General features: G+C 50.2%; 1 protein-coding gene across 1 annotated transcript; it reads right to left on the bottom strand.

Moving 5' to 3' along the window:
- Positions 1 to 499: 499 nt before the first annotated feature.
- On the bottom strand, positions 500 to 7595 carry ndufa6 (NADH:ubiquinone oxidoreductase subunit A6). Its single transcript, XM_048521174.2, has 3 exons — positions 7416 to 7595; positions 5249 to 5364; positions 500 to 689 (listed from the first exon to the last, which is right to left on the bottom strand). The coding sequence occupies exons 1-3, from the start codon at positions 7555 to 7557 to the stop codon at positions 558 to 560; spliced, it is 390 nt and encodes a 129-aa protein (XP_048377131.1). The 5' UTR covers positions 7558 to 7595; the 3' UTR covers positions 500 to 557.
- Between the last annotated feature and the right edge of the window lie 8939 nt (positions 7596 to 16534).

The raw sequence follows: 16534 nt of genomic DNA on the forward strand, positions 1-16534 counted from the left end.
GTTCACATGAGTTTCCTGATTTGTTACAGCCCCCACAAATGAATTTACTAGGTGCACGTGTGTAATTGCAACCAGCTCCCAGGAAACTGGAGATGAGCCTTGCTCAGTGTTAAAGATAGTGTATAAGTATTATACTTCTACAGTTATGTCCAAAGGACCCAAACTGCTTTTCTTTTTTTAAGAAAATGCATTTCACAATTCCAGAAAGTCCTAGTCTTGAAGTAGTTGCTGTGGTACAGCCTCACTTCAATTTCTCATCTGAAAGATAGCACCATCAACAAGACTGCTAGTAGTCCAAAAATAGAGCATAAATCACTTAAGAGGCAAGAACATTACTGAGCCTTGGCAGATGTGACCTACTCCATCTGACCTCTCCCTCTGCCATTAGGAAAACATTGCAACACTAATTAAAGGAAATGTAAGAAAATATCTGCAATCGTCTAATGGTATCATTCTCAGTAATCAGACCACACAGGAGAAACCACCAAGCTCCCTAGAATTAGACTATTAAATCCATTTTATTTCTTAATTATTTCTGAATACATTTATTTTACAATTCACACATCATGCCCAGTGTAGAATCTGGATAGGAAATCTGTGGGTCGGGGTGTTTCTGTCTCATGGAAGTAACGCATGATGTGTGTCCGCTGCTTCCAAACTTTTATAGTTTCTTCAAGATCCAGTTTACCCTGGGGGGGGGGGAAAAGTCAATTACATGAGTGATCAAAGAACCAGGCAGAAAAGGTGGCCAAAAGTAAATCTACTGCCCGCTATCTCCTGCTTTGAATCAATTCCAAACTATTTGCCTAATATCAATTGAAAGCTATTTATTTGGACATTCAGGACTAATTTAAGTTTTTAAATTCCTTTGTCTTCTTCTCTTTCCCAAACTTTTAGTTTTCCTTTTTGTCACTTTTTTAAAACTGTCACTGAGGTTTGACTAGATCTGTAGCCAGAGTTGTGGGTGTTGAGGTTGGTTGGCTCACCGAGCTGGTTTGTTCCACAGAAGTTTTGTTACCGTGCTGGTTAACAGTGGAGCCTCCAACGAAGTGTCTGTTTTCCCGCCTGGTTTTAAAACTAGTCTGAGCTGGATTGCCTCACTTTTGGTTTTCCTTCATGGAGTGTAAATGGGGGTCGAGTTCTATTTGTTTACTGATAATAATACATTGATAAACATTAGAACTCAACCCCATATACACTCCACTAGGGTTTATAAACCAGGCAGGAAAACAGACACTTCACTGGAGGCTGCAGTGAGGATGTTACCCAGCAGGGTAATGAAACATCTGCAGAACAACAAACCAACTCGGTGAGCCAACCAACCTTGTCAATTAACTTACTGTTTGACTTTTTCTGTTCATTTTAGCTCCAACATTTCCCCTTCTGTTCATCAGCTTGTCCATCCTTGGTTTTGGTTGAATATGTTTATCTTGTATTCATTTTTGAACTCTTCCCACTTCTGTTTTTTATTGTTGTCAGTTATCTCAGACCATATGACATTCATACTATTGCCTGGATGTTTGCCTGTAGTTACTTCTCTTACCCAACCCTATAGTGTCAGTACACATGTTCTGCTGATCTAATGCCAATCAATTCATGCTTTGCTCCCTCATTAAGCTGGCAAGCCAATTGGTCCTGCTTTCTAATTTATCAAGTTCCTGACATTTTCTTTTGCTAGTCTACCTCTGATCTTGAGTCTTTGGTTTAAGCCACATCAGGATCAACTGGGTATAGGCCTCCACTTTCCACTTGCCTCCATTTGCACCACAGTATCCAATACCTTTGAATCAGGGCTGGTTTTGATTGCTGAGGTCATTGTCACTTCAAGTGATCAAATCATGTTTGGCTATGACATTTCTGATTTATTCACCCAGCACCCTCAACTCCTTATACCTTATATATATTGCTGCTGGATAGTCCCATACACCCTCTTGTAGATTTATTCTGGAGTATCAACAGGTATTTTGTACAGGTATTGTTATCCAGGACAGTTTCACTGTCCATAGCAACCACAATAGCTAGATAACAAGGTGTACAGCTGGATGAACACAGCAGGCAAGCTGACGTTTTGGGCCTACACTCTTCTTCAGAAATTTCTGAAGGGTCTAGACCCGAAACGTCACCCTTCCTGATCCTCTGATGCTGCTTGGCCTGCGGTGTTCATCCAGCTCTACACCTTTTATCTCATTCTTCAGCATCTGCAGTTCCTACTATCTCTAACCACAACAGCTGTGCTGCCATTGCTAATCTTTTCATTTATCACTGGCAGAAGCTTAAAGAACAGTAGAATCATCTGTGGTCTCAGTAACACTTAGGTGATTAATGTTAAATCATACTTGATTTATTTTTACTTGCTGTTTAACAAAATTAAAAGGTGCTGCAGTCAAACCTTTTCATCTGACATTCATCAGGACAATCAAAAAAACCAACTTTTACAAAAGAATCTACTGTTCTAATCAACTTGCTCAGATGTTTTTCCACACCTCTGGATTCAAGGCCCCTCAGTTCAGGCGTAGGGTCTCTACCATTGCAACACAAGATAGCCCCTTTCATAATGGGAAGAATAATTTATACATCATGGGAAGAAGGTGCTGATTGGCAATACATGCAGGAACTATTTACTGTTTTAGTTATCCAAAGAAATCCACATCAAACAAGCTGACTGATTGGTCACAGGGATTAGCCTTGGAGAAAGCTGCAAGGTGTGGGCATATTCTACTAAGAGCAGTGCCCTATTTTGAAATAAGTGTTAGACTATAAGCTTCAACCGTGTACTTCCTTTAGAGACATTTAAATTCTGTACTATCAAGCAAACACTTAATAATTAGCATTATAGAGTCAGTTGTATAGCACAGAAACAGACCCTTTAGTCCAACTCATCTGTGCTGACCAGGTATCCTAAATTAATCTAGTCCTATTTGCCAGCATTTGGGCCATATATCTCTAAACCTCTCCTATTCATATACCCATCCAGATACCTTAAGTATAGTAATTGTACAAGTCTCTCTCTCTCTCTCTCTCTCTCTCTCTCTCTCTCTCTCTCTCTCTCTCTCTCTCTCTCTCTCTCTCTGGCAGTTTGTTCCATACAAGCACTATCCTCCATTAAAAGGTTGATCCCAAGGTCCCTTTTTGAATCTTTCCCCTCTCACCTTAAACCTATGCCCTCTAGTTTTGGATTCTTCCCCCCCCCCCCCCCCCCCCCCCCAGGGGGGAGGAGGAGGAGGAGAGAAACGCCTTGGTTATGCATCCTATCAATATCCCTCATGATGTTACAATCCTCCATAAGGTTACCCTTCAACTTCTGACATTCTGGGGAAAATAGCTCCAGCTTATTCAGCTTCTCCCCACAGTTCAAACCTTCCAATCACAGCAATACACAAATCTTTTCTGAATCCTTTCAGTTTAACAAAATCGTTCCTATAGCCGAGAGACCAAAATTGAACACAGTATTCCAAAAGCAGCCCAACCAATGTCCTGTACAGCTGTAATATGACACCCTAATTTTTTGAATAGGAAAGAGTGGTCTATATTTAAAATGTGTGGATAAAATTAAATACCACTTACTTTCCTCAGGTTCCCTCTGTGCAACCATGACAACGTTTTTCAGACTTGTCCCTGTATTTATTTTTCTCTCATTCCTGCACTATTGTTATTTTATTCTAGGGCTTGCTTTCTCAATACTCTCTTGCTGAGAGAATGTACTTTTTCCAAGCCCTCACACAGCCAAACTGTGTCTGTGACGCTCTCTCTCAACATTAAACGTGTTGAGATATGGACGGCAGAGTTTACAAAGATCTAAAGTTTAGAGGGTGGAGGATGAAAGGTCATCCAAGGCAGTCACATCTGGAAGGGGACTTCAGCAGACATACTGAGGCAGGGACAGAGACACAGGCTTTGGAAGTAAAAGTAAACACAGTCTTGATGATAGACAGGAAATGAAGTGCTGGAAGAGAAGATACTTCAGTTATGAACAGTCTTTTTCAACCTAAAATCCCAAAGATTGGGGTGGGGATGACAGTGATCACAAGCATTTGGAGTTTCTGTCAACTCAAAGATGACAGGTTGGGCTTCACTGCATTTTAATAAAGAAACTGCAGCTCATCGATGGTTGCAAGTTTGAACAAGAGAAGCAAACAGGAGCTGCAGAAACCATCCCCATATCACAGAAAATCATGGAAGTGACAGCACACATCAGGAAGATGAAAGGGTCAAGGACAGTTATTTAGGGAATTTAGAGGCAAAGATGCAGGAGTAGGAGGGAAAAACATGCTGGAGGTGGCCTCGCTATGACCAGACTGACAAGAGGGAGGTCATTTCCATTAGGAGCTAGTCACCCGTGAAGGCTGGTATATCGTGAATGCTATGTGAGATATCGGTTGATGTTGTTTCAGAATTGTGGTAGGGGCCCTCATGATACCAGGATATGTAAATAATAGGTTCAATGCCTCTGATGCGCAGAATCCTGTTCATCTATCACCTCTGTGCTCAATGGCTCCCAGTTCAGCAACATCAAATACCTATTCACACTTTCAGGTATGGATGATGACAAAACTGTGACTACTATTTCTAACATTTACAAAAGTGTTAGGTATGCTTATCTTTATTGGTCAGCACACTGAGTATAGGAGTTGGGAGGTCACGTTGGGGCTGTAAAGAACATTTGTTAGGCCGCTTTTGGAATACTTCCTTTAATTCTGGTCTCCCTGCTGTTGGATGTTGTGAAACTTGAAAGGGTTCAGAAAAGATTACAAGGATGTTGCCAGGGTCGGAAGGTTTGAGCTATAAGGAGAGGCTGAATAGGCTGGGGCTATTTTCCCTAGCGCATTGGACACTAAGGAATGACCTTACAGAAGTTTATAATAACATGAGGGGCATAGATAGGGTAAATAGCCAAGTTCTTTTTCCAGGGTAGGGGAATCCAAAACTAGAGGGCCATCGTTGAAGGTGAGGCGAAAGATTAAAGGGACCTAAGGAATAACTGTTTCATACAGAGGGTGTTGCATGTATGGAATGAGCTGCCAAAGTGATGGAGGCTGGTACAACATTTAAAAGGCATCTGAATGGGAAGGTTTAATGGGATATGGGCCAAATGGGACTAGGTTAATTTAGGATACCTAGTCAGCATAAATGACTTGGACAAAGGATCTGTTTCCTGCTGTACAGGTCTATGACTCTATGTGTAACCTCCTGCTGCACAATGCTTTCCAACATATTGTCAGTTTCTCCATGCAATTACAGAATTCGAGACCTTTATCACCAGCAGGTCGATAATCCGGGGGTCAGTGACATGGGCGTTTTTCATGAACATTTCCCGCACCTTATCTCGTCCCTGTTTTACTGAGATATCCAGGTGGAACTTCTGTACTGTAGAAAGAATTAAATGTTAGATCCAGTCAAATATTGCAGAGTTCCATCTCCCAGAACAGTTACATTTAATATACAGAAACAGATCTTCCAGTCTAGCTGCTGCCCACCAGTGTTTACACTCCACATCCTAACACTTCATCTGACCCTCTCGAGGTCTGCTCTATTTCTTTCTCTCCTGCCTGCTTTACACACTGTCTATTGTTTTGAAGTACCAGTAGGTTACAGGATATTTCATCTCACCAGTTCCAGAAACTGTTTATGATCAGCCAGATGTTTGACTTGTTTAGAAAACCAAAACTGGTCAAGCAACAGCATGTCACAGTCATAACTGCAGAAATAGTATGTTGTATCCAATGCCCCAGACTCCTCCATTATCATTCCTAAGTCTGTCCTGTGGCAGGACAGAAGCAGAGGCAGCTACACAGTGGTCAGAAGGTTGTGGCCCTGGGAGTCCTCAACATTGATTTCTGACCCCAAATCCTCTTAGAGCACAAGATCAAATGGAGGCAAGGATACCTCCAGCTGATGACCACCTACCACCCACTACCCTCCCTCAGCTTAAGAATCAGTTTTTCCTCCACATTTAATATTGCCTGGAAGATGTACTGAGGATAATAAAGGCACAAACCCCAAATAAAGGATTTTAAAAGAATGATTGAGCTGGTCAAATCATGAAGGACTTATCAGACCTGGAATAGGTGGTGAAAGCATCGAGAGAGAAAAACCTATTTGACCCTACCCTCACCATCCACAAAGCACTCAGGACCATTTTCCAAGGCAATATTGCTAGGAATGCTCCCGGCATTGACCTTACGAAGACAAAATCCCATCTTCACAGCTAGAGTTCAAGTTTCACATGGACACTGATGAAATTCAGTTCCAGCTGCTCCATTCCAATTTGAACCAAGCTACGTTCAGTTGCTTTGCCACCACCATACTACCATGTCCACATTCTAGAAGTCTCTTCCCAAATCTCTTTGACCTACTTTTCTCTTAAATGTTCTTTAAAAGCTATCTCTTTGACCAAGCTTTTAATCATCTGACATAATATCTCATTTTGTCATATTTTCTTTTGAAATGCTCTTGAAAAGCTCATTGGTACATTTTATATGTCAAAGTGCTACATAAATAAGTTGTTAAAACACAATCAATGGAGTCTTATGACCAAAATATTAATGACATAATAAGAAATTAGACTAAATATTGAAAGTGCAGGCAAGATCCAAGAGCAGCAAAGATTAAAAAAAACCCAACAGGTCTTTTATAAAAGCACACAGTAAAAGACATGGTTTGGCTGACTGGATACCAAAAGGAACATTTTGTGAGGGCAAGATAACAAAGTGTGTAGCTGGATGAACACAGCAGGACAAGCAGCATCTCAGGAGCACAAAAGCTGACGTTTCGAGCCTAGACCCTTCATCAGAGGCCAGATTTTCTTTGTATTATTCATTCACTGGACGTGAGCGTTGCTGGCAGGATCAAGTTAGTGCCCTTGGAGAAGGTGAATGGTAAGTTGCCTTCTTGAAACTGTATTCCTGGGGGTAGGGACACCACACTGACTGAGGGAGGCAGTTGCAGGTTTCTGACCCAATGACACTGAAGGAACAGTGATAATATTTCCCAAGTCAGGATGGTGTGTGGCTTGTAGGGGAACTTGCAGTTGATAGTGTTCCCCTGTCCTTCCAGGTGGCAGAGGTCACGGGTTTGGAAGGTGCCCAGAGGGCGTTACGGGATTTGGGGCAGTAGCACGTTGGAGTCGGGTCTTGGAGGGTGTGATCATCTCGAGGGGCGGAATGGCCGATAGAGTCCGAACCATTTCATTCAGTAAAGGAAAAAGCGTACGGCGCTATAGGAATGAAATGATGTCAGGTACCACCCCACCCCAATCCCACACACGCACGGTCGAGCTGTGATGTCTCCAGCTCCCGGATGACCCCCAGCTCAGCGCCGACATTGGGAGGGAAGGCCAGCTCCTGCCGGACAGCCCCCAGTGACCGGCCCGAGGCTCCGGCCACTTGCCCCCGCAGCAGCACACCCCCGCTCCTTACTGGTGTTGGGCACCTCCCGGTACCAGGCTCGATAAAGCTCTCGCACCCGGCGTTTAGCTTCGCTCTGATTCCGTGACATAAACGGTTTCACCACCTTGACGGTACCCATCACACGGCCGGCCCCGGCCGCCGTCGCCGCCATCTTCACCCCGTCCGACCCGCCTGTTTGCTGATTGGTCCCAAACCGCAGGTGGCGGGTGGGACGACTGACCAGTCTCGGTATTGATTGGTCAATATGACTGTCAGTCACAACTGATATTCTTATTCTTTGCAGTGATAGGCTACCTTCAACGTCAAACATCGCATCCCGGCGGATATCCTGCCTCTTAATTACACCGAGTGCAAACAACGGATGTCAATTATCAACCCGCCTTTCCCATCGTGATTGGTGAAAGTTGATGTCAATCAGCTCGTAGTGGGCGTGGCCATCATCGCTCCCTTAGACTAATTGGATAAAATGAACGTCAATAAATCACCAATCCTCAAACTGATTGGTGCAACTGCGTACCAATCGGCTTTTATCCCGCCCATCCTTCGCCCGGACTGGAAAACAGGGACATCAATCAACCGCTTCCCCGCCTATTTCTTACACTAATTGGCTAAAGCGAATGTCAACTATCCAGCAGGAAGGGGGCGGGAGAAAAGGTCTATCGGAAGCAATTCCAGAATCTAGGAGGAATGTTGTTGACAATGGTGCAATCAGAATGGGTGCTGCTAAAGAGGCTGGGATTGGAGGGGGGCAAAGTATGTACACAGATAGGGAGTAAATGGAGGGATTGAAAGTGAGATGGTTAAAAGAGCTATCAGAGATAATGGGAACTGCAGATGCTGGAGAATTCCAAGATAATAAAATGTGAGGCTGGATGAACACAGCAGGCCAAGCAGCATCTCAGGAGCACAAAAGCTGACGTTTCGGGCCTAGACCCTTCATCAGAGAGCCCGAAACGTCAGCTTTTGTGCTCCTGAGATGCTGCTTGGCCTGCTGTGTTCATCCAGCTTCACATTTTATTATCCTGGTTAAAAGAGCTGTTGTTGGTTATTAAGGAAATGGAAAAGGCAAACGAAGATTTTTGATAGTCAGGGGCTGCAGATGGACAGGAAAATGGACTTAGGCCCACAGTCTGATCAATCAAGATCATGTTGAATGGCAGGACATGGTGGCGCAGTGGTTAGCACTGCTGCCTTACCGCACCAGGGACACAAGTTTGATCCCACCCTCAGGTGACTGTCTGGAGTTTGCACATTGCGTAGGTTTCCAATGGGTGCTCTAGTATCCTCTCACAGTCTAAAGATGTATGGGTTAGCTAGACTGGCTGTGCTAAATTGCTTGTAGTGTCCAGGGATGTGCAGGCCAGATGGATTAGCTGTGGGAAATGCAGGGGTAGGGTCAGAATAGGATGCTCTTTTGAGGATCGGTGTAAACTTGATGGGCTGAATGACCTACTTCCTCACCGCAGTGATTTTATGAACAGGATTGAGGATCATTGTCATGTTCAAACTAACGTCATGGATTTTTTTCATGCACACATAGAATACTATAGTGCTGTAGTAAAGAATTTTAGTTTAGGGGAGACAGTGCCACTAGAGCAATCACTCAGAACCAAGCTAATGTTCTGGGGACATGGTTTGAATCCCACCATGGCAGATGGAGATATTTTAATTAAATTAAACCTAGAAATAGAAAAGCCACCCGGCAACAATGTAACCATTGTCAGTAGTCGTAAAACTCCATCTGGTTCGTTGATGTCCTTTAGGGAAAGAAATCTTTACCTTGTCTAGCCTGTATGTGACTCCAAACCTGTGGCAACATGGTTGACCCTTAACTGACCTCTGAAATGGCCTAGACAACCAATCAAATAAACCAACCAATCAAAGGCAGCTAGGGATGGGCAACCAATGCTGGGAATGCCAGTTATGCTCACATTCAATGTAAGAATAAAGAGAAACAGAGCATTGGATGTCAAACAGATGATTTCCATTCCTTGAATATGACAATATTATGGCTTCAGAGATTTCTTAAGTGTTTTAGTGTAAAGCTATAATTTTGGACCCTTCCCTGTCCAGAAGCTAGATCTCCACTCGGGAAGAACCCAGGTTTATTTTAAGAATCTGCTGCCAAATTAACCAATCACCTAATTACAAACAATGCCTGGGGGCAGTGTCATAATTATAAAAGTAAAACGAGGATGGGGAAGTCAAGGGACTGAACTCAATCCAAAAAGGGTTGGAGAAAGAGATTTTTGAAAACAGACTCATCACCAAATTAACCAACCACCCAATTAATCAAATTGCACACCAGAGGCAGTGTAACAAAAAAACAAAAAGGGAAGGAAACAAGGCATGGACTAATGCAAAATGGAATTGGAGGTGGAAGTAATGCACTCAGTCCTCCACAATGTCCAATTCTGTTTAAAGGTTTCAAAGGTAAGAACTCAACTCCTGCTTTACCTTAAAAATTCCAGCATGTGTGTGTAAGAGTCCAGAATAAGACAGGATTAAAATTAAGCAGTTCAGGGGTGATAATCAAGAAGGATCTCATAGAGACTCTACAGTGTGGAAGCAGGCCATTTAGCCCATTGAGTCCGGACCAACCCTTTCAACAGCATTCCAATCAGACCCATCCTCACTGCTCTATGACCCTGCAATTCCCATGGCAAATCCTTCTAGCCTGCGTGGCCCTGGACACTACGGCAATTTAGTATGGCCAATCCACCTACCCTGCTCATCTGTGGACCGTGGGAGGAAACCAGAGCACCCACAGGAAACTCCCACAGACACAGGGAGAATGTGTAGACTCCACACAGAGAGTCACTCTGTGATTAAACCCAGGTCCCCAGCACTGTGAGGCAGCAGTGCTAACCAATGAGCCATCATCTAATCTAGAAATCTAACACTTCCTTCCCTTCAAAGCCATTGAATCTAGGGATCAATTGAAGTGTTCAAATCTGAAGTTATTCCTAGGAAAGTGTATTAAGTGGAACTGGGTAAATCACTGATGAAGCTGCTCCTTTGTTTAATGGTTGGATTCCCATCTTTCATATGGAAGACCAGGTTCTTCCTGGAGGATGAGTATGGTGACTTTTTATAAAGAACACCCATCAAGAGAGTGGAGAGTTTCTGAGGAAGCTTGTCAGGACCTGAGAAGATGTTTCTACACCTGGGGAATCTTCAACTTGAGAACATAGTTTAAAGAGAAAGAAGGAGAGGCTGAATAAGCTGGGACTTATTTTCACTGGAGCTTAGGATGTTAAGGGAAGTTAGAAAGTTAAGTGACCCTATGGAGGTTAATAAAATCATGATGGGCGGGGATAGGATGAACAGCCAAGGTCTTTTCGCCAGGGTAAGGGAGTTTAAGACTAAAGGAGCGTAGGTTTAAGATGAGAGGAGAAAGATTTAGAAGGGACCTGAGGGGCAATGTTTTCACACAGAGGGTGGTGCATATGTGGAATGAACTGCCAGAGGAAGTGATGGAGGCTGGGTGAATTACAAAACATAAAAGATTTAAAAGGATGGGTACATGAGGAGGAAAGGTTGGAGGAATATGGGCCAAACACAGGTAAGTGGGCACTGAGAGAACTGTGGATGCTGTAAATCAGGAACAAAAATAGAAATTGCTGCAAAAGCTCAGCAGGTCCAGCAGCGTCTGTGAAGAAAAAACTCGGAGTTAACATTTCAAGTGCAGTGACCCTTCCTCAGAACTGGTAAGTGGGACTAGTTTAGTTCGGAAAATGTGGTCAACGTGGACAGGTTGGACTGAAGGGTCAGTTTCCGTGTCGCGTGACCCAGTCCGAGTTTCTGTGCCGCGTGACCCAGTCCGTGTTTCCGTGTCGCGTGACCCTGTCCCTGTTTCTGTGCCGCGTGGCCCTGTCCCTGTTTCCGTGTCGTGTGACCCTGTCCCTGTTTCCGTGTCGCGTGACCCTGTCCGTGTTTCCGTGTCGCGTGACCCAGTCCCTGTTTCCGTGTCGCGTGACCCAGTCCCTGTTTCCGTGCCGCGTGACCCTGTCCCTGTTTCCGTGTCGCGTGACCCTGTCCCTGTTTCCGTGCCGCGTGACCCAGTCCGTGTTTCCGTGCCGCGTGACCCAGTCCGTGTTTCCGTGCCGCGTGACCCAGTCCCTGTTTCCGTGTCGCGTGACCCAGTCCCTGTTTCCGTGTCGCGTGACCCAGTCCGTGTTTCCGTGCCGCGTGACCCAGTCCGTGTTTCCGTGCCGCGTGACCCAGTCCCTGTTTCCGTGTCACGTGACCCTGTCCCTGTTTGCGTGTCGCGTGACCCTGTCCCTGTTTCCGTGTCGCGTGACCCAGTCCCTGTTTCCGTGTCGCGTGACCCAGTCCCTGTTTCCGTGTCGCGTGACCCTGTCCCTGTTTCCGTGCCGCGTGACCCAGTCCCTGTTTCCGTGCCGCGTGACCCAGTCCGTGTTTCCGTGTCGCGTGACCCAGTCCGTGTTTCCGTGCCGTGTGACCCTGTCCGTGTTTCCGTGCCGCGTGACCCAGTCCGTGTTTCCGTGCCGCGTGACCCAGTCCCTGTTTCCGTGTCGCGTGGCCCTGTCCCTGTTTCCGTGTCGCGTGACCCTGTCCCTGTTTCCGTGTCGCGTGACCCAGTCCGTGTTTCCGTGCCGCGTGACCCAGTCCCTGTTTCCGTGTCGCGTGACCCAGTCCGTGTTTCCGTGTCGCGTGACCCAGTCCGTGTTTCCGTGCCGCGTGACCCAGTCCGTGTTTCCGTGTCGCGTGACCCAGTCCGTGTTTCCGTGTCGCGTGACCCAGTCCCTGTTTCCGTGTCGCGTGACCCTGTCCCTGTTTCCGTGTCGCGTGACCCTGTCCGTGTTTCCGTGCCGCGTGACCCAGTCCCTGTTTCCGTGCCGCGTGACCCAGTCCCTGTTTCCGTGCCGCGTGACCCAGTCCGTGTTTCCGTGTCGCGTGACCCTGTCCCTGTTTCCGTGTCGCGTGACCCTGTCCCTGTTTCCGTGCTGCGTGACCCAGTCCGTGTTTCCGTGTCGCGTGACCCAGTCCGTGTTTCCGTGCCGCGTGACCCAGTCTCTGTTTCCGTGCCGCGTGACCCAATCCGTGTTTCCGTGCCGCGTGACCCAGTCCCTGTTTCCGTGCCGCGTGACCCTGTCCGTGTTTCCGTGCCGCGTGACCCTGTCCGTGTTTCCGTGCCGCGTGACCCAGTCCCTGTTTCCGTGTCGCGTGACCCAGTCCCTGTTTCCGTGTCGCGTGACCCAGTCCGTGTTTCCGTGTCGAGTGACCCAGTCCGTGTTTCCGTGCTGCGTGACTCTGTCCGTGTTTCCGTGCCGCGTGACCCAGTCCCTGTTTCCGTGCCGCGTGACCCAGTCCCTGTTTCCGTGCCGCGTGACCAAGTCCGTGTTTCCGTGTCGCGTGACCCAGTCCGTGTTTCCGTGTCGCGTGACCCAGTCCGTGTTTCCGTGCCGCGTGACCCTGTCCCTGTTTCCGTGTCGCGTGACCCTGTCCCTGTTTCCGTGCCGCGTGACCCAGTCCCTGTTTCCGTGTCGCGTGACCCAGTCCGTGTTTCCGTGTCGCGTGACCCAGTCCGTGTTTCCGTGCCGCGTGACCCTGTCCGTGTTTCCGTGCCGCGTGACCCAGTCCGTGTTTCCGTGCCGCGTGACCCAGTCCCTGTTTCCGTGTCGCGTGGCCCTGTCCCTGTTTCCGTGTCGCGTGACCCTGTCCCTGTTTCCGTGTCGCGTGACCCAGTCCGTGTTTCCGTGCCGCGTGACCCAGTCCCTGTTTCCGTGTCGCGTGACCCAGTCCCTGTTTCCGTGTCGCGTGACCCAGTCCGTGTTTCCGTGCCGCGTGACCCAGTCCGTGTTTCCGTGTCGCGTGACCCAGTCCGTGTTTCCGTGTCGCGTGACCCTGTCCCTGTTTCCGTGTCGCGTGACCCTGTCCCTGTTTCCGTGTCGCGTGACCCTGTCCCTGTTTCCGTGTCGCGTGACCCTGTCCGTGTTTCCGTGCCGCGTGACCCAGTCCCTGTTTCTGTGCCGCGTGACCCAGTCCGTGTTTCCGTGCCGCGTGACCCAGTCCCTGTTTCCGTGCCGCGTGACCCAGTCCCTGTTTCCGTGCCGCGTGACCCAGTCCGTGTTTCCGTGTCGCGTGACCCTGTCCCTGTTTCCGTGTCGCGTGACCCTGTCCCTGTTTCCGTGCTGAGTGACCCTGTCCCTGTTTCCGTGTCGCGTGACCCAGTCCGTGTTTCCGTGCCGCGTGACCCAGTCCGTGTTTCCGTGCCGCGTGACCCAGTCCGTGTTTCCGTGCCGCGTGACCCAGTCCGTGTTTCCGTGCCGCGTGACCCAGTCCGTGTTTCCGTGTCGCGTGACCCAGTCCGTGTTTCCGTGCCGCGTGACCCAGTCTCTGTTTCCGTGCCGCGTGACCCAATCCGTGTTTCCGTGCCGCGTGACCCAGTCCCTGTTTCCGTGCCGCGTGACCCTGTCCGTGTTTCCGTGCCGCGTGACCCAGTCCGTGTTTCCGTGCCGCGTGACCCAGTCCCTGTTTCCGTGTCGCGTGACCCAGTCCGTGTTTCCGTGTCGCGTGACCCAGTCCGTGTTTCCGTGCCGCGTGACCCTGTCCGTGTTTCCGTGCCGCGTGACCCAGTCCGTGTTTCCGTGCCGCGTGACCCAGTCCCTGTTTCCGTGTCGCGTGGCCCTGTCCCTGTTTCCGTGTCGCGTGACCCAGTCCGTGTTTCCGTGTCGCGTGACCCAGTCCGTGTTTCCGTGCCGCGTGACCCAGTCCCTGTTTCCGTGTCGCGTGACCCAGTCCGTGTTTCCGTGTCGCGTGACCCAGTCCGTGTTTCCGTGTCGCGTGACCCAGTCCCTGTTTCCGTGTCGCGTGACCCAGTCCCTGTTTCCGTGTCGCGTGACCCTGTCCCTGTTTCCGTGTCGCGTGACCATGTCCCTGTTTCCGTGCCGCGTGACCCAGTCCCTGTTTCCGTGCCGCGTGACCCAGTCCGTGTTTCCGTGCCGCGTGACCCAGTCCGTGTTTCCGTGCCGCGTGACCCAGTCCGTGTTTCCGTGTCGCGTGACCCTGTCCGTGTTTCCGTGTCGCGTGACCCAGTCCGTGTTTCCGTGTCGCGTGACCCAGTCCCTGTTTCCGTGCCGCGTGACCCAGTCCGTGTTTCCGTGCAGCGTGACCCAGTCCGTGTTTCCGTGCCGCGTGACCCAGTCCGTGTTTCCGTGTCGCGTGACCCAGTCCGTGTTTCCGTGCCGCGTGACCCTGTCCCTGTTTCCGTGCCGCGTGACCCAGTCCGTGTTTTCGTGTCGCGTGACCCAGTCCCTGTTTCCGTGCCGCGTGACACAGTCCATGTTTCCGTGCCGCGTGACCCTGTCCCTGTTTCCGTGCCGCGTGACCCAGTCCCTGTTTCCGTGCCGCGTGACCCAGTCCCTGTATCCGTGTCGCGTGACCCAGTCCGTGTTTCCGTGCCGCGTGACCCAGTCCGTGTTTCCGTGCCGCGTGACCCAGTCCCTGTTTCCGTGTCGCGTGACCCAGTCCGTGTTTCCGTGCCGCGTGGCCCAGTCGCTGTTTCCGTGCCGCGTGACCCAGTCCGTGTTTCCGTGCCGCGTGACCCAGTCCGTGTTTCCGTGCCGCGTGACCCAGTCCCTGTTTCCGTGTCGCGTGACCCAGTCCGTGTTTCCGTGTCGCGTGACCCAGTCCGTGTTTCCGTGTCGCGTGACCCAGTCCCTGTTTCCGTGTCGCGTGACCCTGTCCCTGTTTCCGTGCCGCGTGACCCTGTCCGTGTTTCTGTGTCGCGTGACCCAGTCCCTGTTTCCGTGCTGCGTGACCCAGTCCGTGTTTCCGTATCGCGTGACCCAGTCCCTGTTTCCGTGCCGCGTTACCCTGTCCGTGTTTCCGTGCCGCGTGACCCTGTCCGTGTTTCCGTGCCGCGTGGCCCAGTCCGTGTTTCCGTGCCGCGTGGCCCAGTCCGTGTTTCCGTGCCGCGTGACCCAGTCCGTGTTTCCGTGCCGCGTGACCCAGTCCCTGTTTCCGTGTCGCGTGACCCAGTCCCTGTTTCCGTGTCGCGTGACCCAGTCCCTGTTTCCGTGTCGCGTGACCCTGTCCCTGTTTCCGTGTCGCGTGACCCTGTCCCTGTTTCCGTGCCGCGTGACCCAGTCCGTGTTTCCGTGCCGCGTGACCCAGTCCGTGTTTCCGTGTCGCGTGACCCAGTCCGTGTTTCCGTGCCGCGTGGCCCAGTCCGTGTTTCCGTGTCGCGTGGCCCAGTCCGTGTTTCCGTGTCGCGTGACCCAGTCCCTGTTTCCGTGTCGCGTGACCCAGTCCGTGTTTCCGTGCCGCGTGACCCAGCCCGTGTTTCCGTGTCGCGTGACCCAGTCCCTGTTTCCGTGTCGCGTGGCCCAGTCCCTGTTTCCGTGTCGCGTGGCCCAGTCCCTGTTTCCGTGTCGCGTGACCCAGTCCCTGTTTCCGTGCCGCGTGACCCTGTCCCTGTTTCCGTGCAGCGTGGCCCAGTCCGTGTTTCCGTGCCGCGTGACCCAGTCCCTGTTTCCGTGTCGCGTGACCCAGTCCGTGTTTCCGTGTCGCGTGACCCAGTCCGTGTTTCCGTGTCGCGTGACCCAGTCCGTGTTTCCGTGTCGCGTGACCCAGTCCCTGTTTCCGTGTCGCGTGACCCAGTCCGTGTTTCCGTGTCGCGTGACACTGTCCCTGTTTCCGTGTCGCGTGACCCAGTCCCTGTTTCCGTGCCGCGTGACCCAGTCCCTGTTTCCGTGTCGCGTGGCCCAGTCCGTGTTTCCGTGTCGCGTGACCCAGTCCGTGTTTCCGTGCCGCGTGGCCCAGTCCGTGTTTCCGTGCCGCGTGACCCAGTCCCTGTTTCCGTGTCGCGTGACCCAGTCCGTGTTTCCGTGCCGCGTGGCCCAGTCCCTGTTTCCGTGTCGCGTGACCCAGTCCGTGTTTCCGTGTCGCGTGACCCAGTCCGTGTTTCCGTGTCGCGTGACCCTGTCCCTGTTTCCGTGTCGCGTGACCCTGTCCGTGTTTCCGTGTCGCGTGACCCAGTCCCTGTTTCCGTGCTGCGTGACCCAGTCCGTGTTTCCGTATCGCGTGACCCAGTCCCTGTTTCCGTGTCGCGTGACCCAGTCCGTGTTTCCGTGTCGCGTGACCCAGTCCGTGTTTCCGTG

Source organism: Stegostoma tigrinum, chromosome 38 (assembly GCF_030684315.1).
Source record: "Stegostoma tigrinum isolate sSteTig4 chromosome 38, sSteTig4.hap1, whole genome shotgun sequence".
NCBI classification, from domain to species: Eukaryota; Metazoa; Chordata; class Chondrichthyes; order Orectolobiformes; family Stegostomatidae; genus Stegostoma; species Stegostoma tigrinum.